We start from the raw sequence: 25,666 nt of genomic DNA on the forward strand, positions 1-25,666 counted from the left end.
TGCCTCAGCAATAATTGCTCTTCTCTGCAGGGGTTTCCTTGCTCCTGCTCTTCAGCTCTTATGGGTATTTGCACCAAAATACCCATTCCTGGTGTCCCTGTCTACCTTTTCCATGCCAGATGCTTTCTAAGCTCTGCATCACCTTAAGCTTCACAGCAGCCCAGCTGTGTCTCTACACAGTGTGTCAGATTTGTGCTACCTCTTCTCTACTGAAATAAAATTCATTAATCACAAAATTTACATGTACACATTTTTTAAAAGAGTAATAGTGACCCTCTTCTAACAAGGAGAAGTAAAAGAAGACATTTTGAATAAAATAATATTAATGCTTAGGACACATGCAACATGGGTGAACCCAAAAACATTATGACAGTCACAAAAGGTCAAATATTGTCCAGTTCCACTTAGATGAGGTGTCTAATGATTGCACTAGAGGAGTAAATTCATAGAAACAAAGTATTATGGGTGTTTCTAGGGGATGGGGTAGGAAGATAATGAGGGGATATCACTTAATAAATGGGGATAGGGTTTCAGTTTGGGAAAATAAAGTTCTGGGGATGGATGGTAGTGATAGTTGTGTGAGACAATGAATGTACTTAATGCCACTGAACTGTATGCTTAAAAATGGCTAAAATGGTAAATGTTATGTGATGTAAATTTTATCATAATAAAAACTTAAGTAAAAAAAGGTAATGCTTGGACACAACTGTATCAGATATGTAAATAACCTCCATAAATTTCCAGAATAATTCCAAGGCAGTGGTCCTCTCAAAGTGTGAAGCTACATGCTGTATTTGTATGTGATTGGGGAACAAATGTCCAAGATCTTAGAATCAGTAAGGAGCAGGGCATAATTTGACTGCAAAACCATGTCTTCTTCTACTATGCCTACACCTTCCAACTCGCAGCCCACATAGGTTTTTTCTCTGCTGTGCCAACCGCCTTAATCCAGATCATAGAGGCCATTTGTATCTATCATACAGGGGTGTGCTCCTTTGCTTCCTGGACACTTTAAACAACTGAACAGGTTTAAAATAGTCACATACCACTCACTCAGCCTCCCACTCAAATAGGCTTATTCTTAAGAAAGGGGGGGAAATTGAAATAGAAATTCTCAGAAGTTTGTGGAAATTACCACAGGGGAAGGAAAACTAATCTAGGACCAATCCTAACAATTTTTTATCTTCATTCAGATAAAAAAAATCTTGACTTTCATATGATGCTAGGGAGAGCAACTAGATAACTCTGAGAATTAATAGGAAAATTCAACACTGTGCCTTACAAAGACTGGAGGAGAGAGGAAAATAGGAGGCTTTGGGAAAGTAGTTCTCTAGCCAACATCACTAGTTTGATGGAATCTTAGTGAGGAAAGGTTAGAAGAAGATAGAATTTTCATGGAAGTCTCAAGCTTTCATCACTTCAGAATTAGGGTGAATTTAAGAAGCTGAATAAGAACTAATACTTCCATTTCTCTGCTCTCAAAAATAGATAAACCTTACACTAAATTAAAATTTCAGTGTACCAATGGTCTGTATGTTTCTTATTGTTCAAGAAGAAATGGAACTAATTTTGCTAATTTATAATATATCTGGCTTACAACTTTATTGCCAGTAATAAGTTAGCAAGTTACCCCAAATCCTAGTGTTTGAGTAATACTGTCTGAAATTATCCTTTCTACTTTAAAATGAAGTCTGCCTTAAACTTCTAAAATTTAAGCTTAATTCAACTAGCCTTTAGTTGGGTACATTTGTTCATTTTGGACTACTTATCAAAATTCATGATTAAATTAATCACAAACAGGAGACCACGTCGGTGAAGGCTGTATGTCTTCAAAGTGCTCTACTGAAGCTTTGGAGTTGGGGGAGCGGGCAGGGGAAAGGGACTGTGGCTGAGCCTCAGTGATGTTGATGAGCAGAGTAGGGGCTAGCTGACTTCTTCACAGACAGACACTGACATAACTCACAGTCCATATTCGTCCAAACTAACCAGGAACCTAGTATCAGAGTGTGTGCCAGGAATGAGACTCCAAGAAGGAAATTGCTCAGAATCAAATTTGGTCTTTAGTGGAATGAATAGACATTTAGTAAACCAACAGATTGAACACTTCTCATTGTTCATTTCAGGAAGGACTAGAACAATTTTTTATAATTTGTGAGATATCTATCACAGAAATTGTCAAGGTCACCAAATAATCTCAAGTTATCTGAAAATCCTGGTCATTTATTTTCTATTTTAAGATGAAGTCCATCTTAAGCATTTAAAATTCAGGATTATTTGAACTGGTGGCTAAATCCAAATAAGTTTTTATTGATAATTCCTCTAGAAATATTTTTGCCCAATCTGAATAATTCTATGTCCAGGGCGGGACTTTTTTTTTCCTTCTTTTGGCAAAACCTAAAGAAATTTATTCTTTGAAAAGCAGAAAGGGAAAAACAGCAAAGACTCTAGAGAGTTTTGAGAGTTAGAAAATATTTTCAAAATGAAGCCAAAGTTTTTCCAACCATTAACCATTTTTCTTTCTTCTGAACTCTTCCTGCTGGCTGTAAATAACATTCACTCTGGAAACTCTTGCTTTTTTATTTCTCATTCCTGACTTTTCCGTGTCTGTAGAGTGCCATGTGTGATTACTGACACCATGGAAACCCATCTTAATGAAATGGAAAAGACTGGCCGGGTAAAAAAACAAACAGAACCAACTACCCATGTCTCCTAGAGCTTGTTGGGCCAAAGGTCGGCTCTCCCACACAGCTGCTGAGGAGCAGTAGGTACCTGCGCAGCGAGTTTAGCCAGTATGGAATTATCTCATTAGAAATAGACACTAGATTGCTGAAAGGTGGTAGGTCTTAAAAATGATGGCAGGCAAAGAAGTATTTGTGTTTTTCTTTCCCTTTCCTTTAGAGCTGTGTTATTGTCAGAGCACAGTTGATCAAATTTAACAGAGTAAAATGACACTTTCACACTCACTTAACCAAGAAGTATCTGTATTAATGGTCAAAAAGTGCTATTTCAGCATTATATGCTGTAAAGGGCTTAATTTTATGCATCCAAACTGATAGTTTTCTACCACCGTTAATCATCTCACTGGGCTCGCTGGCTACAGTGCTTATGCAAAACTTCCTAAGGAAATGCCCACATGTTTTAATTTACTTTTCTCAGCAAAAACAGATAAACATAGTTGTTTGAAAAAGGGATGGGGGGGTGCCGGGGAGATGGAATCCTCTTCCATTCAGAAGATTTTTGTTCATCTTACTTTGAAGTCAAAGGGTAGTGTAAAGTTTTGATTTGCATCAAATTCTGAGATTATCCATTAACCACTCTAGCAGGCGCTCTACTCCCTTTCAAATGTACATCTAATTTTTAAAGGAGCCAGGCTCCTTTTTATTATTATTATTTTTTAGTTTACCATTTGAAAAGTCTTATTAAAGCAGAATTTTTTTTTATGTTATGGAATAAATTTTCTAATGTTGGATATATTCTTGAAATTACTGTATTAACTGCATGCTGGCAAGGGGCAGCAAGCCTAAGCTGCTTATCTTGAGTGAATAGCAAGTTAGTAAAAGTGCTCTGAACTCAGTATCCCTACTGGGAAATTGGAAGTTGTAGAAATCATTCTAAATTCCAAAACCACAGAAATATCGTGTAGCATTGATTCCCCAATTTTGGATGTACCATGTAAACTTGAGAGACACAGGTTTTCCACTCCCAACCCCACCTTGGCCAAAAGTGTTTATTCCATTAGAGACAAAATGGGTGCACTTGCCTTCCTGTTGTCTACCCTCTTCCCAGTTTGATGTTGTGTATCAAGAGGAAGGGCAGAGGATTAGAGAATCCACCATCACAGGCAAGGACAGATGACTGCGTGCCTGGAATCTGTCTCCCAAAGGGCATAGTAACTGCAACAACAGTGGATGATAAATATTGTTGATATTTTTTCCCCTCAGTTCTGCAAAGGCACTGTGTTCTATTAGTCCTATAGCCTCCAGGGTCTGTTGGGCCTGTTTGTGCCCTACTTTCCTCCCTTAAAACACTGCCTTTGGTAGCAGTTGGTACTTGATCTAATCAGCTGTTGCTTCAAATCCACTAGTCAGAAATAAAGGTATCTTTAAGGTTCTTCTGTAGTTTCATTTCTTTACCATTCCCCAAAGGTATGTAGTTTAACTTGTGTGCAACGAAGTTTTATCATACTCTTAATGTAATGAGTTATGTATTATTTTTTTGGATTTATTTACCCATGCATACAAGAACTGGAGTACAGGCCAGAAGCGCGGGAGGGTGAGAGGATTCACCAGAGACAGACGGGGGAGCAGAACAGGCAGAGTGATGAAATACACTGCTGAGGGGAGCAGTGGGCGAGACAGGACGGGTCCGCTGCACCATGTGGGATTCACCCCTGCTGGCCGGGATCAAACCCACACTTCAGAGGCTGCGGACAGCTTCACAGCACTGTGCTCAACCGCCTGCGCCGCCAGGAGAGGCCCTGTAATGAGTTATGTAAACGTTACATAAAGACATTAACCAAAAACTACCTATCCCTTAAAAAAGGGGCAGGGGATAAAGAGACCAGTGGTCAGAATGACATGGCCAAGTGACACAGTGTTAGAAAATAAGACAGTAGCTTGTGGGCCTTTTTGACTAGTGACCACCTTGTTTAACTGGTGTGTACCACTACAGGTTTTGAAGTGCTTCTGTAAAAAAAAGTGATTTGGGGTTCCCTTCTATTGGACACTCTTCTCTTATGAAATCATTTGTTGACAAGAAGTTGTAGTTTCTCATGCTTTACTGGAGTTGGCTTTATATTATGGGCAACCATTTAACTTTCATCATGGCTGATCTAGAGCCAGAAGACTCAGCTTGGATTCATTCTCAGTGGAGCAACACAAAGTGCTGTCTCCTGGTATCTGGCACTGAGGCTCCCTGTTGGGAAGATCTGGAGAGGAGAGAAGCCATGCCAAAGCCAGTCCCCCAAGATGGTTGTTTTCTTATTTTTCTTCTTATTATTATTTTTTAATAATAAATTTTATTTTTGTATTCCCCATACAATTGCAACCCCCTTATTTTGACCCCAATCCCTCCCCTCCCGCCCCCTAGCCCCCATAGAGTGTCTCTGGTTCATAGTTTTTTGTTGATTTTGATTTTCACTTTCTTATAGTTATTCATTTTCCTGGTCCCTTATTTAAGTTTTCTAGATTCCTGCTATGAGTGAGACCATCCGGTATTTTTCTTTTTCTTTCTGGCTTATTTCGCTGAGCATGATCCCTTCCAGCGCCATCCATGTTGCTGCAAATTGCATGAGTTTATCTTTTTTGAATGCTGAGTAATATTCCATGGTGTATATGTACCACATCTTCTTGATCCAGTCATCTATTTTTGGGCATTTGTGCTGTTTCCAAAGCTTAGCTATTGTAAATAGTGCTGCTATTATAAACATAGGTGTGCAGGTGCTCTTTGGAATTGATGTTTCTGTGTCCTTTGGGTAAATACCTAGGACTGGAATTGCTGGATCATATGGAAGCTCAATGTTTAGTAGGTCCAGAAATCTCCACACAGCTCTCCATAGTGGTTGGACCAGTTTGCACTCCCACCAGCAGTGCAGGAGAGTTCCTTTTTCTCCACATCCTCGCCAACATTTGTTGTTGCTAGTTTTTTTAATATGTGCCATTCTCCTGGTGTAAGATGGTATCTCATGGTAGTTTTGATTTGCATTTCCCTGATTGCAAGTGATGTTGAACATTTTTTCATATGCCTGTTGGCCATTTGCATTTCCTCTTCAGAGAAGTTTCTTTTTAGCTCTTCTGCCCATTTTTTGACTGGATTATTTTCTTTGTTGTTGTTGAGTCTCATCAGCTCTTTGCAGATTTTTGTGATCAGTCCTTTATCATTAGTGTTGTGTGCAAAAATGTTCTCCCAGTTGGTGGGGTTTCTCTTTGTTTTTGTTATTGTCTCTTTTGCTGTGCAGAAGCTCTTTAATTTGATGTAGTCCCAGCTGTTTATCTTTGCCTTCACTGTCACTGCTTTGGGTGATGTGTCTGTAAAGATGTCTTTGATGTGAATATCACGTAGTGTTTCGCCTATATTTCCTTCTATGTATTTTATGGTTTCAGGTCTTATGTCTAGTTCTTTAATCCATTTTGAGTTGGTTTTTGTGCATGGTGTTAGGTAGTAGTCAAGCTTCATTCTTTTGCATGTAGCGACCCAGTTTTCCCAGCACCATTTATTGAACAAACTTTCTTTGCTCCAATGCATAGTCTTTGCTCCTTTGTCAAAGATTAGTTGACCATAAATCTGTGGGTTTATTTCTGGATTTTCTATTCGATTCCATTGGTCTGTATATCTGTTTTTGTTCCAATACCATGCAGTTTTGATGATTATGGCTTTGTAGTATAGTTTGAAGTCTGGGAGTGTGATGCCTCCATTCACTTTTTTTTTTTTTTTTTCAGGAGAGCTTTGGCTATTCGGGGTTTTTGGTGATTCCATATGAATTTCATCAATAATTGTTCTATTTCTTTGAAGAATGACATTGAAATTTTTATTGGAATAGCATTGAATCTGTATATTGCTTTTGGTAGGATGGCCATTTTAATAATGTTTATTCTTCCAATGCATGAGCAGGGGATGTCTTTCCATTTCTTTGTGCCTTCTTCTATTTCTTTTAACAGTGTTTTATAGGTCCTTTACCTCTTTTGTTAGATTTATTCCCAAATATTTGATTTTTTTTGTTTTGATACTAAAAGGGATGGTTTTTTTGATTTCTTCTTCTTCAGATTTATTGTTTGTGTATAGGAAGGCTACTGACTTTTGCGTGTTGATTTTGTCCAAGATGGTTGTTTTCTTAGGCTGCTGCCCTGACCTCTTGAAAATGGGATCTACCTCTGGGCTCTATTGAAAGAAAAGGAACTCTCCCTCTGTGTCATCCATAGAGACACTATCACCATTTATATGAAGTGGGGATGGTTAGGTGGAAGAGGAAATTGGTTTGTCTTTTTTCCTTCTTTCACCCATGGATTTTGAATAAGCAAGTATTTTGAGATATGAGGTCTTGGTTATCTTTGGATAGCAAAACAGTAAGCAGGATTTCACATAATCCAAAAATGACTTCTGTGATTAGTGGAAGTTGTTAGTGGAACGATGAAAAAATGTTTCAGGAGCAGGCAGCATTTAAGCAGTCTGCAAGGCTCAGGTTACCTCCTAGAGGTGTGCAGCCCTGGAATAAACAAATGTTTGAAAATAAATAAAAGGCTGATTCCTACCCTAAAGATACTTATATTTTTGGATAACTGCTCTAGGGCCTCCCCGGTGGCGCAGCGGTTGAGCGCTGGGTTGCGGAGCTGCCCGCAACCTCTGCAGCGCTGGTTCGTTCCCCAGCTGCTCCCCGGCCACCGGAGGAGGGTCCCGCATGGCGCACAGACCTCCACTGCCACCCGCTGCGCCCCTCAGCAGTGTACTTCGGTCCTTCTGCCTGTTCTGCTCCCAGCTCTGGCTCTGGTGAATTCTCTCACCCTCCCGTGCTTCTGACTTTACCCAGTTCTTGTATAAATAAATAAATAAATATTAAAAAAAAAAAGAACTAGAAAAAAGGGGAACAAAATATAATAAATAAATAAATAACTGCTCTACAAAATGACGCTGTGGACAAGTAGCCTTTAGTGCACACTTTTTATGTATTAAATACATTAGGTTAACTATGGAAACATTCCTTCAACATTTCCATGTTTTTACTCAGCTCCTTATTAGAAATATCAGATTTGCCCAATATTCATGCCTTCTGCTAAACTAAAGTGCATGCCAGTCTCCTGAAGTTGAGAGAGATGAGCAGGGATTTGTGAAATAGCTGGCAGCCGTCGTGGGAGTCTGGGGCTGCAAACAAGACACACCCGTCCTGGCCACTTCACAAAGCAGAGGACTGCCTAGAACCCAGAGATCCAGCATTCCCATATTCTGTTTTCCAAAATCAGATCCCCCTACTTAGTGAACAAAGAAACTTCTATTGTTTGCAGATTTTGACTGAAGGTTGGGGAAGGGAATTAGAAGTTTGAAGTGGCTTTATTTAAATAACAATGAGAGAAATTAGTTCAATGAAATAATACTTCTTATAGTTGAAGAACCAAATTTCTACCTAAGCATAATATGAATTTACCAATGTACCCTCTTTCAAAAGACCCACAACTTTTTGCCGTATTATTTCTTTTAAGGATTACAAATAGAACAGGGGAAGGTAAGTAACCAATAAAGGACAATAGCAATTTTGCAGGCAGGGGTGTTCTTAGTCTCATTAAAAGAATGACTGGCAAATCCAGTCTTTTTTGAAAACAAAAGATGTCTCTTAAAAAGTTATAATGGCTCTCTCAGGTGCTTTTCTGAAATGGATTAATACACTAGAGTCTGGATTCAAATTCCAAATAATACTGACCAATACACATATTTATATCCCACCTGCCTTAAGTCAGGTTATTCATTTTCTTAGAATTGAGCCATATTTTATCTCTTTCTGCTTTGTTTAATCTCACTTAATGGGGAGTGACAATGATTTAGAGGAATAAGCCAGTTTGAGGTCATCTTTATCAATAATTGTCTTTGTAGACACAAGTACATTTCTTAAGTCAGTAATGTTCAGTAAAAATTAATGGAACCGGGCCTCCCTGGTGGCGCAGTGGTTGAGTGCTGGGTTGTGAAGCTGCCCCGCAGCCTCTGCAGCGCCGGTTCGATCCCCAGCCACCGGGTGAGGGTCCCACATGGCACGCAGACCTCTCCTGCCACCTGCTGCTCCTCTCAGCAGTGTACTTCGTCAGTCTGCCTGCTCTGCTCTCCCCTCTGGCTCTGGTGAATTCTGTCACCCTCCCGCGCCTCTGACTGTATCCAGTGCTTGTATCCTTAAATAAATAAATAAATAAATCTTTAAAAAAAAAAAAAAGAAAGAAAAGTATCCCTGATGCTTGACTCTAAAAAAAAAGCTACATACATGTAGCTTAAAAATTTCTAGTAGCCATATTTTAGAAAGGAAAAATAATTTAATAGTTTATGTAATCATAAAGTATTATTGTATTATTTCAGTGGAATCTATATTTTAAATTATTTTTTAAAGATTATGTATACAAGAACTGGGGTACACACCAGAGGCGTGGGGGGTGAGAGGACTCACCAGAGATAGAGTAGGGAACAGAACAGGCAGACTGAAGTACACTGCTGAGGGGAGCAGCAGGAAAGAGGTCTGCTGCACCTTGTGGGTTGCTCCTTGGAAGGCCAGGGATCGAACTGCTGCAGTGGTTGCGGACAGCTTCATAGGTTGTGTCTTAACCCCTTGCGCCACCAGGGAGTCCCTATATGTTAAATTATTAATGAGACATTTTACATGCTTTTTATCATTAAGTCTTCTAAATTTGCTGTGTGTTTTATACTTTGAGCATCTCGATTACATCTCAGCAGCCCATCTGTGACTAGTAGCAGCTCTGTTGTCCTGCAGTGTTAATGTGGTGTGCATGAGGAGGGAGCTAGAGGGGGGTTGCAGTAGCAAAAGAGGAGTTTGAGTTTGGGTTTTAAGCAGAGAAGTGCCATTTTTTAATTTTGAATTTATTAATCTGGTGGCCTCAGAGAGTACAGAGTAGAGATTTAAGAGTGGGAACCGTAGCAAGAAGCATGCTAGACAGCTATTGTCATGGTCTAGGTGAGGAGTGAGAAGAACCCAAACTAAGACACTGTGAGAAACGTGGACCAAAGGTGGTGTGTCTGAGAGACATATAGGGATATTGGATTTGAAGGGAGGGAGAGAGAGTAATCCAGAATGGTTGTCAGTCAGGTTCTTACCTCAGGGTTGGGGTGGGGGTGCGCGGGGGCGGTGTAGGCCTGTCTTAGACTGTTCAGTGAAGTGGAGGGAGAGCAGGCCTGGAGTGGGAGATGAATTCAGCATGGGGCATGTTTACTTTGTGGTGCCTTTGGAATAGGCAGGCAGATGTGTTTACTTTGACATGGAAGAGTTTACTCAAGAGAATGTGTCGAGTTAGAAGCTAAAAAGGCCCTGTTGTAGGAACATTCAGTACTTCAGGCACCAAATGAAAACCAGGCAGTAACAAGGAGAAGTGAGATTGAGGTAACCAGGACAGCTGTGAGAAAAGGTGGGTTTCAGCAGAGGCATAAGGAATGGGTAAGACTTAGAAAGTATAAGAAGTAGTAAAGGCAGCAGAAATGTAGAGAGGTGAGAACATATCAGGTATGTTTAAGGATAATGACTGGACCTACACTGCTGGGCCAGATGGGATTAGGATGGGATTTGGAAGGGATTTGAGATCAAAGCTGGCCTAATGCTGTTTGCAGACATGTTTTGTTTTGTTTGGCATACATAGGATAGAATCACGAAGTGTTTCAAATTCAAATTAGGTGCCAGCATTTCTACACAAAATTCCAGGTTTGTGACTTCTCTATATAATAAAAGGGGAAAAAAAATAAAGTAAAAGGAGGCTGGGAGTTAGATTTGTGGCCCTATTTGGTAATACTTATCTAAAGTGTTTGCTCCCTCTCTCCAACAAGTCTATTTTACTCCTTCATGCTATTTGCCTGAGTCCTATAGACATTTGAGTTTTCTATTTCTGATACTGGGGTCAGTAGATAATAAAGAAACAAAGAGATTAGTGGCACATTGTGGAGGGCTTTTAATACCAAACTAAGGCGCATAGAGATAGACATGGACAAAATGATGAATAAGGAATTGATAAGATTACAGGACTATTTGGAGAGGATTATTCTGTTGGTTTGAAAATACAAAAGTTAGGGAAAACAGTTATTAGTTTGAAAGGGAAAAGACAGATAAGGTGGTATTGGCATATCCAAATGGGTTTAAAAGTATAAAATGGAATTCTCTTAAGGAGATGTCACCGAGGAAGGCTCCTTGTGCCACATAGAAACCATCTGGGCCAGCGACTTTCTGGGAGACTTGCTTACAGACTTCTAGAATGTTTGGTGTAGTAGACAGTGAATCCAGTTGTTTGAGACAACTGTTTGTGTTTTCTGTAATATCTCAGTGGTTTCAGAGAAAGCAGAAGCAGTGGGAATACAGACTTTTTCTCCTTGTGAGTACAGATAGGAGATCACGAGAATATGAAAGTGCTAGGTTGCAATCTGTGAAACTTTGGGGCTTTGGGGTCAAAGCTATGTTAGTGTGACCCATTATAACACCTGCCATCAGACTGCCTTTTTTTTTTTTTTTGAAGATTTATTTATACAAGAACCAGGGTACAGGCCAGATGTGTGGCAGGTGAGAGGATTCACCAGAGACAGAGCACAGACAGGGAAAAGAACAGCCAGACTGACGAAACACACTGCTGAGTGGAGCAGCGGGCGAGACAGGAGAGGTCTGCCCCGCCATGTGGGTTGCTCCAAGGCCAGCGGGGATCAAACCGGCACTGCAGAGGCTGCAGACAGCTTCACAGTGCTGCGCTCAACTGCCTGCGCCACCAGGGAGACCCCCACACTGCCTTTTAAAACATTGTCGAGGGCAGGTTGTTGATTAATAATCCTGTTCTAGACTATGAATTGAAGTACTAGGTTCTGTTAAATAGAAAAAAGGCTAAAATTAATATCTGTGTCAGGCACTGTTCTAAGTCCTTTACACAGATATGGTATTTAATCCTCACAGACACCCTCTTGAAGTACTATTGCTGTCTCCATTTTATAGACGTGGAATCTTGGAGTCCTTGATGCTATAAATTTACCTAAGGTCACAAGGTTGACAAGAAATGGAACCAACAAGACTTAAACCCAAGTAGTCTCTCTAGAGATTTTTCTTTTAACCTCTCTGTTAAACTATTTTTATATGTTCTAATATCACACAAATAGGCAAATTCAAAGGTAGGAAACCTTATGCTTTTATCCTACACGCTCCACTATAATTTATTTCAGGGATATAAGTGGGGTTCAGGTTCCTCCTAAAAGAAATGAAACTCCAGAATTGATCCTTAAAACTGCCTTTCAGGTTTGCAGATGATGGGCTGGTCCTCGGGTGACCTTGGGAGTACAAGGTTGTATTGTGTGTTCAGAATTCGGTTCTCTTCCTTTAGCTCATGGTTCAATGTTAACTTATAAAGTGTGTGCTGGTAATCCTTTATGAAATATTTAAAAAGATCTCTGATAAAAATTCTTACTTTATGCAAACAAAATCATGTTATCTTTTCTTCATATGTTCTCATAAAAGTTATCACAGATTTTGCACATATTGAATTTGGAAAGGGGTGAGAATTATCACAGTCTAGAGAAACAATGGCATTTGTCCAAAGCCTTCCAACTTGTCAAGTTTCATACCATATTTAGTGTGTCTCTGTCTCTTTGGTCTACAGATGAAATATGTGAACGAAAGATTTCAAGATGAAACAAATAAAGAGGTGGTGCTCATGTGCATTGGCATCACTTCGGGGGTTGGACGGCTGCTCTTTGGCCGGATTGCAGATTATGTGCCTGGTGTGAAGAAAGTTTATCTACAGGTATTTTCTTAAGCCTTCTTTCTCCCCAGCAAAATGATCCTTATCACCTAAGATCTTATTATGGGTATGCTTTTGTTTCAGTTCTTCTGGAAAAATAGTGTTTTCCAGAACTTATATCAGTAGTTTTTCAAGGGCAAAATCAGTTCTGTTTTGGGTTTTCAACATGAGAAACTGGCAATCAAACAACAATCTTCTTTGTTTTGCCACGGCACTCCACCAAACCAAAATACTTTTTGCCCTTGCTTTTTCTAAGAAGAATGTTTTATTTTTGGCATAGTTCTCATAGTCATGTGCCTTTTGCAATATCTTGTGAAATTCAGAGGGGTGTGTATATGTGTCTTTTGAGCTTCTTTATTAAAAATTGCCTCCAGGGTGTTATGGGATGTGCACTAAACAAATGCTAATTCCAGAATCACATTGATACTCACTCATTTGACAAGTATTTAAGGGACTCCCTCATGCCAGACATTGTGTTAAATGCTGCAGTTGAAACGTGGCCTATGCCCTCAGTTACTAGCTAATGGTCTCATGGGGAGACAGGCAAAACAGTGTTGCAGCACAGTGGAATAATGGGAATACCAGAGGGGTGCCATGGAAACTGGGCTCAGCTTCTGAATCACTAGTGAGAGGCTGAGCAAGCTTCCTAGGCTGGTGGGTGTTAAGAGGTGTGTGGCACTTAGATAAGAGACTAGAGTGTTCCAAGCAGATGAAACCACCTGGACAAAGAGGTGGATACAGTATGTTATATCTGGGAAACTAAATGTTTGAACAGAATAGAGAGAGAATGGGTAGATTGATTGGTTAGGGGATAGGCAGGGGCCAGGTTGTTAAGGGCTTGTTTGAGCACAAAAGAGAATGGATTCTATTTTGAAATCTGTGATTTTAAGCAAGGGAGTGACATGACATGAATTGTATTTTACTAGTGTTGAAGCTGTTAACTGTGAAGGATGAGATGGAGTAAAGGAAGGAGGCAAGAGTTGAGGTAGTCATAAAAGCCACATATTGTATGGTTCCATTTACATGAAATATCTAAAAATATGCAGAAAGTAGATCACTGGTTGCCAGGGGCTGGGGGAGGGAGAGGATGTGGAGTGGCTACTAGTATGAGGTTTCTTTTTGGGTGATATAGTCTAAAATTAGAAGTAATGATGGTTATACAATGTTGTTAATGAACTGAACCTACTGAGCAGTGTATTTTAAATGGGTAAATTTTATGGTGTATGGATTTTATCCCAATAAAGTTGTGGGATTTTGTTTTGTTTTTTTTAAAGATTTTATTTATTTATTTATACAAGCACTGGGTACAGTCAGAAGCGCGGGAGGGTGAGAGAATTCACCAGAGCCAGAGTGGGAGCAGAACAGGCAGACTGACCATACACTGCTGAGGGGAGCAGTGGGCAGTGGGAGAGATCTGCGCGCCATGTGGGACCCTCGCCAGGGCCGAAGGCTGGGGATCGAACTGGCACTGCAGAGGCTGCGGGCAGCTTCGCAGCTCAGCATTCAACCGCTGCGCCACCAGGGAGGCCCTAAAGTTGTGGGGTTTTTTTCTTTTTTCTTTCTTTCTTTTTTTTTTTTTTTTTTTTTAAAGAGTGGAGTCAGAGGGCTTAGTTGGAGCTGAAGTAGTATAGGCATAAAGAACCAAGGCAGAGATACTGGGACCCAACAGAGAATAAAATGGGATACAGGGGTTGGTGGTCATTGGAAGGAGCCAGGCTGAAATATGTGGCTGGTGTAAGAAAGTACATAGTTTTACTGTTCTATCCAGATCATTCAGTAAATCAGGGTACATCTTTGCCAGGCTACGTTTGTGGTGCTTGTAGGAAAACCAAGTTGAGTTTGAAACTCATAAGAGACTGGATTGGAGATCTTATTTTAGCGTTCATGGGCTGTAATAGGGTGAGTGGAAGACTCCATTAAGCAAGAGAAATTGAGAGGGAGTGGCCAGGTGGGTGGGGAAAGTGCCCCCGAGGCAAGAGTGCTCAGCAGTGTTTATAGCTAGTGCTAGGTAGGCATGTTAAAAACTAAAAAAGGTTTTCATTGGATTCAGTAAGAGAGAGACTGTTCCTGACCTGACAGAAGGTAGTTTCAGTAGAGTGGCAAGTGCAAAAGACTGAATGTGACCAATCAGTAAATGGAAATATAGACAACTTTGTCCAAAAGCTTGGCTGTGGAAGGAAGGTGAAGGACAGCCCAGGGAGCCTTGGGGATAGGAGTTCAGAGCCATCTGCCACTGTGTAGGTGAGAGGCGTTATTTGAGCAGTGCCTTGAAGGAGAGCACAGGGATCTAAAATTGGGGCAAGGAAAAATGATCAGAAAAAACATATATTTCGGATAAAGTAACTCCCATGAATTGACTTGAATTAATACCATTTCTTGGGTATGTCAACAGGCCAGATGATGAACTAAGCCTAACATGCATCATCTCCTTTACTCTTCGCCCCAGTCCTTTGAAGAAGGACAGTCACTGTTTTCAATTATAAATGCAAACACTGAGAAACAGAGAGGCTGCCTTGCTGAGATCAGTGTGTTCATAGGTCCAGGCAGACAGTCACAGGAAGGAGTCTGGTCACACAACTCTTTTATTAGTCCCTCTCTGCAGATATTCTTGCCGATCATCTAGTGAAAGATTTGGTTTGTTTCTCAAGTTTCAAGGGAGCCCTCTAATGGATATTTGCTGCATTACAGACATCCAGCTTCCTTTCATTAAAAAAATCTAGTCAGCCCAGACTCTGGCAGGTTGATGCAAACAAGGCATAAATGTATCTGGTACAATCTTGCACCAAATGTATCTGGTGCAATATTTGAGACAGCAAAGCTGGGCATGTTTGGGAAATTAAACAGACAAGGAAGAGTGGCATGGTAAGAGGCTAGAAAGCTGTGAGGGGCCAGATTATCCATGGCCTTGAAATCCTAGATGAAGAGCTTTTACTTCGGGTATAGTAAGTCTTTGTTGGGAAATACTAAGGTCTGATTTTACATTAGTTGGTCACTGTGGTTACTCTGTGTACGGAAGGGCATTACTAGAAGGAAGCAAGAGTGCTGGGGGTGGGGGGGCTTCCCCGGTGGCTCAGTGGGTTGAGCGTAGCGCTGTGAAGCTGTCTGCAGCCTCTGCAGCACCAGTTTGATTCCCGGCCAGCCTGGGAGAATCCCACATGGCGAGGCAGACCTCTCCTGTGGCGCCTGCTGCTCCCTTCAGCAGTGCTTTCCGTCCGTCTGCCCATTCTGCTCCCCGCTCTATCTCTGGTGAATCTTCTCACCCTCTTGCGACTATGGCCTGTACCCCAGGTCTTATATAAATAAAATAAATCTTAAAAAAAAAAAAAGAGTGCTAGGAGAAGGGAAGACCAGTTAGGAGACCAGTATAGACAGGCATCCAACTGAGAGATGATGGAGGTCTGGACTAAGGTGCTACAATGGATAAAGTCATGGTATATGTTATACGTTAACGGTTTACTCCAAAATAACTTCTGAAAAATTTTCTCCCAATGACTGGAGCTGTGAGGTCATTGACCACATTGGTGGGGTGGGGGGGGGGGTCACATTTCAGTATGTGAACTTTTCGTGTAATTTACAAAAAAGTACAGCTTCTTCTAACCTGTCTCATGTTTGGTCTATAGTTGTACAGCCATGAGTTAAAAGTCAGTAATTTTGTTTTGGATGAAAGGGTAGCCACAGCCTGGCTTCTTTTAGACCTTATCTGATTTCCATTCAAACATGGTATGGTGTTTGTGGTGCCCAGTAGTGTGCGCTGAGTCACAGGTGAGTGGCTGCCCAGCTCTCTGCCCCAGCTCTCAGCAGCTCACTGTTTCTGATCCTTGCCTCTTTCTTCTCTGCTGTGACCAGCTACAGTTCTGCTTGTTTGCTCACTCTTCCTCCCTCCCTTCCTGTCTGCCTGCATTTTGGCTCAGCCTCGAAGAGTTGGCAATGCTAAAGCTGCTTACCTTCCTTTTCTTCCTCCCATGGGGGGTGTGTTTTCTCAGAATTACCCACTCTCTGCTCTTTGCTTTTAATGGCTCAGCTTCATGGAGCTGGGACAGTTCTCTTCACGCCCAGTCACCTTGAAGCCAGTTCTGAGTAGCAGGCGGGCCCAGAACACATCTTACGCCTTTCCACGTAGTCTATGGTCCATGACCAATAAAGTATATGTAATCTCAAAGGTGAAATTTTAAAAACCAAATGTTTGTTGAATGAATTTGAGCTGATATTCAAAGGCAAATGTTTGCTAAGCACTAACCAAGTTTGCAAGATCCTCAAACTTTATAATTTCTAGTCCAGAGATGACTTCTGTATAGACTCTGACCTCAGAGAGCTTACAGGCTGGAAAGGGAAGCAAGTATATAAAAATAGCTACTTTCTTATTGTCCCTTAATGGAAATATTGGGAAAGTGCTAGGGAAATTCGGGGGAAATGATTATAGGAGTTAAATATGTCTATAAAGTCTATTTGAACTGTGCTGGGGAGGCAGTAAGAGTCCACTAACCAGTAACCACTTACATATTCTAAGCATGTTGCTCAGAAATTGATCCCCCTCAACTACCTTTGCTCAGTAATTATAACATTCACTTCTCCTGAGTCCAGTGTTGACATTGTGGTATTTGTCCTAGGTACTCTCATTTCTCTTCATCGGTCTGATGTCCATGATGATTCCCCTATGTAAAATCTTTGGGGGCCTCATTGCTGTTTGTCTCATCATGGGTCTCTTTGATGGATGCTTCATTTCCATTATGGCCCCCATTGCCTTTGAATTAGTTGGTGCCCAGGATGTCTCCCAAGCAATTGGATTTCTGCTTGGATTCATGTCTATACCCATGACTGTGGGGCCACCCATTGCAGGTAAATGTAACGATTCTCCAATAATTATATTAATAACATTTTCTATAGCATGACTTAAGTCTCACTTATATCTAAACTATATTATGATTTATTGCTTACTGGTCTTTTGATTTCGTGTGTGCTTCATCTACAACATTTTTAATAAGACCAGATATAGGTGACATGTTGAAAAAGTTTGCTGAAGAGTCCCCTCTTCTCTTTACTGGTATCTAAAATACTCAATAACATATGTGACAGAAAGTTTTGGGCTTTAAGCTTCCACAGTTCCTATATTTCTCTTAGTATGTGTTTTAGAAGAATGGGAACATTCTTTATTTTTTATAGAAAGAGACAAAGATTCTAAAAGATTTCTAAATATGTATGCGTTGTGTAAGAGATCATATCCCTCTGAGAAATAGTTAATAAAAAATATTATTTAGTGGAAACAACCCAGATGTCTGTGAGTAGATGAGTGGATAAACAAAATGGGGTATATTCATACAATGGAATAATACTCAGCCATAAAAATGAATGAAGTTACTATATTGAAACAGGCTTCCAGGTAAATGAATCTTGAGAAGACTATGCTAAGTGGAAGAAGCCAAATACAAAGCTGACATATTATATGATTCTACTTATGTGAAATATCCAGAGTAGGTAAATCCACAGAGATAGGGAGAAGATTGGTAGTTGCCAGGAGCTGAAGGAAAGGGAGATTAGGATTAGGGAGTGCAACTTAGTATGCATGGAGTTTCCTCCTGGTGTGATGATAATATTTTGGAACAAGATAGATGTGGTGGTTGTACAAATTGTGAGTGCCCTAATTACCACTAAAATGGCTATTTTCACTAAGTGAATTTCACCTTTAGAGTTATTTTGAAGGATATATAGATCTATAAAGTATAAAGTAAGTGTGCGTGTATGTGTGTCTAGCTTGGTGACAGCTTTTTTCCCTTCCCAGGGTTAATTCGTGACAAGCTCGGCTACTATGATGTGGCATTCTACCTCGCTGGAATCCCTCCCCTAGTTGGAGGTGCTATCCTTTGTTTAGTCCCATGGATCCATAGTAAGAAGCAAAGAAATGTCAGTCAAACCACTGGAGGAGAAAAGATGGAGAAAATGTTGGAGAACCAGAACTCTCTGCTGTTGAACTCATCTGGAATCTATAAGAAAGAATCTGACTCTGTTATTTAATGTCTTATATACCTCCACCAGACTGGACTTGCTTCAGACGTTTAAGCAAGTTTTCCTTTTATATGAATTGCAAATTTCTTATTTTTTTAATCACATCCTAGGAATAGCACAATAATTGGGAAATAGAACTCTTATTGCTACAAGAACCATTTTCTGCCACTGAATAGCTGTCTGATTTTTCCTTATTTCAGAGGGCAGAAACTCTGGTATATGAAAATATGTCTGAAAGTCAAACATTGTGAGAACTTGAAGCTATCTTAGTAAAAAGCAACTTTGGAAACTGTGAATGCTATTTAGCTTGTACAAATATTTAAATATACCTCAAGCTATACTGAAAGAATTGTGGTTTGGTTAGGACTGGAAATATTGTTTGTAGTCTCACATGGTGTTCTTAGTTCTGATATCTATTTCTTCAGCTGTTTGGAAACATTTTATGAAAGTTAAACTTGGATTCCAGATAATATCAGATCTACCTAAGCCTCAAATCTATGTAAAGATTTCCTGTTGTTAAATAAGCTATGAAATTAAGTTGTTCTGAATTGCTCCATTGTCAAGGAACCTTCTTGGAACAGATGCTAACAATGTCTTCAGAATTGATTTGTGAGACAAAAAGTATCCTGTTTATAAATTTGGGGCATGGGCCGAATAGTTTAGAAATCAGGTATCTCTTCATGTTTATTCCCTCTGGGTTTGCAGTGTATTTTTACTCAAGAAGCCAGAATGCCCCAAATTTATAAATTCTTTAAATTATAACATTAAAGTAAAATAGAATGAATGCTATTCTGGCACATTTAACTTAGAATTTGTCTAACTTCTGAATTTGTTAGCATTAGGATATTTAAACCGTTTGTTATTGAGCATGTTATCATGTTGCAGTTTCAGGCACAAATAGGGGTGGGGGGCTTTGTATTTATGAAGAAAACATTTTATAAGGGCAGGTTTGATAATTGGGCTTAGTGGTATATTTTTATAATCTCAAATGTACTGAAAATAATGAGGAAATAATTTTTATATAACTGGGCATGAACTTAATATAATACATTATCAGGTTCTTCATTTATTCATACCCAGTTTTTGTTTTTTTTTTTACAGTTTTAGTACAAATTTTTAAAGACTGCCCCACCCTCCCCCCCCCCAGTTTTACAGAAAGAATAATTCTAAATTTACTCTGTAAAAGAACTTTAAAATGTTTTTCCTTTCAAAATTTGGCGGCTTTGGGGAAAAGGGATAATAATCTGAAATGTGAAGATTTGATCTTACTGGGTTAGTTTCCATATTAAAAGAGCAAAGTGACTTTAAGTTTTTATGATAAAATTTAGATGTCAGGAGGTTGTGTTTTGTGTTATTACACATGTAGTTTTCAATCTAATGGTATGAATCAAACAGTATCTATAACACTGAAAAAAGCTACACTATTGTAGATTCTTATAGAGTGAACTCTGCTATAGTAATATAAAGTTAAAAAGAAAAGTATAAAGAGTCTAAATTACATAAAATGCATATACAAACTAAGAAAATGAAAAACACTAACATTCATAAAAATTTGCTTTAGACCAGAAAATATTACTTTACTCTTTCAAAGTAAATTCTTTCTAATTTTCTGTGCAATAAAGTGACCTAATGGGCCTAAATGTTTTTGTTGTTGTTCAATCCAGATACTTTTCTGAATGGAAAAAGAATAGTTAGAACTCATGTTTTCTGTCTCATCATTCTAATTGTTGCAGGATGCTGCAAATTTTCAAATTCTAAACTTTCTGTCATTTGAGGCAAACAATAACATAAGAGAAATGATTATTGCTCTTTAAAGAAACTCTGGATCAGATACTATTGTAAACAGATGCCTGAGGATCTTACAGCAAGTTTTGGTTCAATTTTTCTGCAGTGGATATTGTTGCGATCCAACCATTTCAATAACAAACTCCCAGATCATTGATAACTTTATTCAAAACTTGCAAATCTCTTTGATTTTAGCTGCAAAGTTTAGTCCATAGCCTCACTGCAAAAACTTGTCATTTTCACCAAATTTTGCATAGAGCTTGAATTAAGCTTCACATTCTATTCATAGAAACAACACTTCTTACATTTCAGATACATATATTATCTGCTTATATGTGTTTGCAGACAATCTCATGAGCTGTGCCCAAATGTGGAGGAATCTTTAATACTAATTAGCTTCAATCCCCATCCCACCTCCCGCACTTTTAAATTAAATGTAAACTTAGTTGTAAATGATGTTTATTTCTGGTAATTCTAATTCTTTTAAATGTACTAAAGAATATTTCAATTTGTACCTTTGTTATTTGTAAACTGTTGCACTTCTGGGTGACTTAGTGTTAGATCAGTAGAAAACTCAACAGAAGATGTGGTATGCGATTCAGGAGTAGACATCCCATAGAGTGACAGCTCTGAGAAGTGATCTACTTTCATATGCCTCTTTTTCCTTGCTCATTTCATATCATCTTTTTCCTTTATCATTCTTTCATTCCCCCCAACCATTCCTTCAAAAACTTGCTTAAGAGTCCATTAACATCCTTGCTTAGTTCCATTAGTTGTTTCACACTACTTTCTTTTCTCTATGATTTCAGACACTGGAACTCCCTCCAGTTCGTGTAACCTTGAGAATGGTTTGCTCTCAAGCCTTCAACTTAAGAATTCTAAAGATCCACACTCAATTTTTTCAAATTATGTGATTAAAAATTGCAGGGGAGAGGGAGGGATGTTTTGTGTAACTGGCATCTTTTATGCCAATATTTAAAACTTTTATTTAAATGTTTAGGTAAATGCTTTGAGAGAAAAGATAGCCAAGTTCTTAGCATAAGTATTTTCGGAGAGCATAATTGTCTACTTTGATTTTCATGTTCCAGTAAAGTCTTGCTAAATTGCATTCCTGAGAGCCCATCATGGGAGATGACTCGGAATGTAGTAGTCCTCATGGAGACTTTCCTAGTGAGCCTGCCTTTGGCTAGATTACACTTCATGGTGAATGGTGTTAGAGTAAATTCCAGAGTTAGAACTATAAATGGAAATGCATAATTAGCTCCAATTTTTTAATGTGTAAACAATTTATATAGGTACTTAAAACTCTTCAAGAAGTTTGTAAGGCTGACAACACATTGTTACTGACATAAACATTAAGAAGTAATTTTTACATTAAATACTGTTGCATTTTCCAGTGTGTTAGGAGAAAGTGAAACTTGATTACTTTCTTTTTACATCTATATTCTTTTTAGTTTGAAAGACAAATGGTATCTTGGCTAATAGAGAAATGTATCATCCATAATAGTTACAACTAACTCTATAATTAATTGTATTTTTGTTAAAAAAATTACAAACCTTTTGCCTTGTTACTGAAACGAAAGAGCAATTTGCCATAGATGATGTGATCTGGTGATGGGGAATAAGAATACAACATAGAAAGCTTTACCGACTTAATCATTAATTCTGCTCATTCTTAACTTATTTTAGAGCTGATTTTGAGACTGGTCCCAGAGGCAAAGAATACAAGGTAGAAAGCAAAGAGTTCACTATCGCTTCATAGCCACAGCCATATTTACTGTTATATTTGGTGGCGGAGACTAATCTTTTGTCTTATAAATACACAATAGAGTGATGGGTTACTGTTCTTAAAAACAAAGGATCAAATGCCCAAAGCTAAATGTGAAAACTACTTACAACTTAGCACTACAATTATTAAGCTACCATAAAAGTGGACTTGATTACTCTTCTGAGACAATAAAGGCCCATGAAACAACTGATTGCCACATCTTTGAGTCACTCAGAGAAACCTTGACTTGAAATTTGAAACATAGTAGTTCGCTTAACTTGTCCTTTTTTATTTATTTTTTAATTTTTAAATAGTAAACATTAATTATCTTGACCTTATACTTTCAAGGAAATCCCCATGATACTACTTTCCGGATACAGAATAATATAGTAGGCTACCTCATTTATGAATGGAAGACTTCAATATTTGTATCAGTAAACCGGAGAGACATTGGAAATGAAATAAAATCTTACTCCGTACTTGATAATGTTACTTAATCATGACAATCTGCCTACCTCAGCTTTCAGTGTCCAACTAAAAGCACAGCTTAATCAGAACAGAGCTAGTGGTGATTCTGGGATTAAAACAAAAGGGGGTTCAAATTGGAAAAGGGTCAAAATGAGTAAACCTTCTTAAATGCTTTGTTTTATAAATAGAAAAAGAAAAAAAAGTATTACTGTGGCCTATGGATAATCTGAAAAAGGAAAAAAAATGGAAGAAATAGATCATCTTGTATAATAATGAACACTTATTAAAATGTTTCACTGAGTGGCTTTTCAAATTACCTTGGCACCTCAATAATAAGGTCTTATTTTCACTTGTGTTTTCTTTGGCAGGAAGATGGATGATCACTGACACTAGATTGTATGCTTGTGCCTTAAACTTCCAGCTTATGTGTTTAATTCCCATGAGAGGTACCCCTTTCCTAATGGAATGGGGATCATGGCAATGAATTTTGGTCTCACTAGGGTTTTGTAAACATTGTCCTAGAGTGTGACAATAGTGTAGGAGTTAACCCACAAGTCCCCAATCTAACTTATCCTAGGCTTTCAATGTGAATGTTGTAAGAAGAGTTGGAATTGAATGTTATTAAACATGTGATAAGAACTGTCAATATAAAATAATATTTAGAAATCAAATTAGATCTGTGATATTATTTGAATCTCTGGTATGACTTTTATTCTTTACCAGATAATATTCTTCAGTATCTGTCCATTATTCGAAGAGTCAATTGCTTAAATATTTAAATATGTATAAACACATAAACTTTTCAACTGTGATCTTCCCTAAATCTAGTCTTCTATAGTATGTTCTAATGTGCTGAAAAGTAATGAGTCAAAATACCTTTGACAATTCAGACTATTTTGGAATATATATTCAGGGACTGAGGGTTTGTTACTAGAAGTGCTCTATTTTGACCCTAGGCTACAAGCAGACTATGTATTTGGTGCCTTTTTTTCCTACCAAAGAAAAATTAGGTCAAAATTGGTGCTAAATTTCATTTCAAAATTATTTTTCTTTTTAAATATATGTAACACAATAGGAGATATCTAGATCCAGCAGTATTACGAATGTCATATTTTGTATATATATATCTGAGGAAAAATCTTACCTATAAAACAACTGAGTTCAAATTCCTACTTTGTTAACACATAGGCATTAAAGTACAAAACTCTAAGAAAATAAATAAATAAAAAAATAAAAAGATAGTAATGAATATAGCGCCCCAAGGTAATAAATTTAAGGAAAAAGTTCCATATGATTTTACATGTCAACAATATCTCAAATAATAAGAAAGACTACCTTGTTAATCTTTCTAGCACAAAGTTAGCTATTCAAAGCATTCTGTAACTGAAAGTATGTGAAAAAAATATATATTGTATTATATTTATATGTTTACAAGATAGTTTTATTGAGCTTATTTAAGTAGATATGTTAAGCTATTTGGGGGGGGCTAAAATCGAAGTCTGAGGAGTCATCAATCTTAAAACATAGTGAGTTATGTTAAAAAAAACTCATTAAAATATCATTGCATATCTTTTCAGATTTGACATAAAGACTTAAATTAGTAAGGATTATATCTAGATCTGGGTCAGCAAATCTCAGACCTATGATTTATCAAAGGCTCTTAGCATCACCATGTGGCTCTGAGTTCCTGTAAGTAGAATTCAGATGAAGTAGGAACCACAAATTTTTAACTCTGCTGCCTTCTGTAGTCTTTGCTTTAACTCTATTTTATAAATATAAATTTCCTAATTAGGAAGACCATACATTTGGAATCTATTCTAGTGTACTGAATGCCCTGTTGACCAATGATATTCCTTTTTACTGTTAATATTAGTTATGTGTGGAAGGGAGAATGAGGGCTTGTTAATCAGAAGGGTGAGAGTAAATATCTTTTTAATAATAACTTCTGATGCAACTTAATATATTGTGGTTTGAGAAATAAAAGATTGTAATGACAATGCACAATGCTGGATAAATTTGCATGTTGTTATTTTGTTCACCTATCATTAGCCTGAAATTTAAGCTACAACAAATTGAATCCTGCAGTATTATTAAGAGAGAGCTTGGATATTTTAAGTATCTCCTAGTATAATATGACATTTTTCATGTCAACTTATTTTAAAGTTCATTTGAAAATAATTTTTAAATTATTTTGCATTTATCTTCAAAGTTAAAATTTATTTTAGACATCAAAACCAAATCATTCCAAGTGCTTGCTGCACACTGCGATGTAGCCCTGCTTCTCTACCTACACAGGATGCTATTATTGGCATAATTGTTGTTTAAATATAGATCATTATGTGAAATGATTGTGCTGAATTTGATCAGTTTGCAGGATTTTAGTACTTGCCTTTTAAAAAATTGTATGTTTCTTTTTAAAGGATATAATTTATAATTGATTTTTTTATAATGTGCAATTTAATATAGATAACCAAAACCTTTATAATGAACTTTGTAATCATTTGGAGAATAAGATTATTTACAATGTGATATTCTCAGTAAATAAAAGAAAAACATTTCAGCAAATTTTTATAAGGCTTTGTGACTGTATTTATGGAATTCTCAGGGGAGATGGAGGAAGGAAAAATTACTGAAGTGAAGAAAAGAGTTTGTGTTAAAGAAAAGAGATGTAAGTTATGTGCTTTCTAAACTGCCTATTTCTTTCATAATGTTAAGTGTAAGATATTAAAGAATTAGGCATAGCAAGACAGCAGCCATTTTAAGGAAAACAGACATTTTAAAGGGCACAGCTATGCCCTAGTTTCGTTTCAGGGCAAAAACCACCAGGCTGGGGTAAAAACCACAAGACAAGGGTAAACGAAACTTAGCTAATGCCAAGGAGAGATACCCAATCAGGCTGAACTTGGTCCCCAGGTGTGAAAATTCCCCGCATCCTGTGAACAAAGTACAAAACCAGCTGGATTGCTCTGGGAGGGGATCCCTCTCTTAACCTGATGAGACTGCTGTGTCAGTACAACAGGCAGAGTCGGACCCTAGCTTAAGCTAGCAATAAAGCCTTTTGCACTGGCCCGATAACCCAGCGTCCCCAAGGTGGTGAGAAGTTTTTCTGTGCCACTGATGCATAGCTCCTGGCTGGAGGCACCTAGAAGGACATCATCTACATATTGAATAAGAGGTAGGTGGG

At 38.2% G+C, this 25,666-nt stretch overlaps 1 protein-coding gene across 1 annotated transcript in view; it reads left to right on the forward strand.

Annotated features, from left to right (window-relative positions):
• SLC16A10 (solute carrier family 16 member 10) overlaps window positions 1–19,243 on the forward strand; it is a 99,414-nt gene extending 80,171 nt beyond the window's left edge. The window contains exons 4-6 of the mRNA XM_037520233.2: window positions 12,321–12,464; window positions 17,069–17,297; window positions 18,238–19,243. Of these exons, the coding sequence (XP_037376130.1) occupies window positions 12,321–12,464; window positions 17,069–17,297; window positions 18,238–18,470 (606 nt within the window). The 3' untranslated portion in view covers window positions 18,471–19,243. The remainder of the gene's footprint in view (window positions 1–12,320; window positions 12,465–17,068; window positions 17,298–18,237) is intronic.
• The last annotated feature ends 6,423 nt before the right edge of the window (window positions 19,244–25,666 follow it).

This window comes from Talpa occidentalis, unplaced genomic scaffold, assembly GCF_014898055.3.
Source record: "Talpa occidentalis isolate TD23 unplaced genomic scaffold, MPIMG_talOcc4v2.1 talOcc4.2, whole genome shotgun sequence".
Lineage (NCBI taxonomy): Eukaryota > Metazoa > Chordata > Mammalia > Eulipotyphla > Talpidae > Talpa > Talpa occidentalis.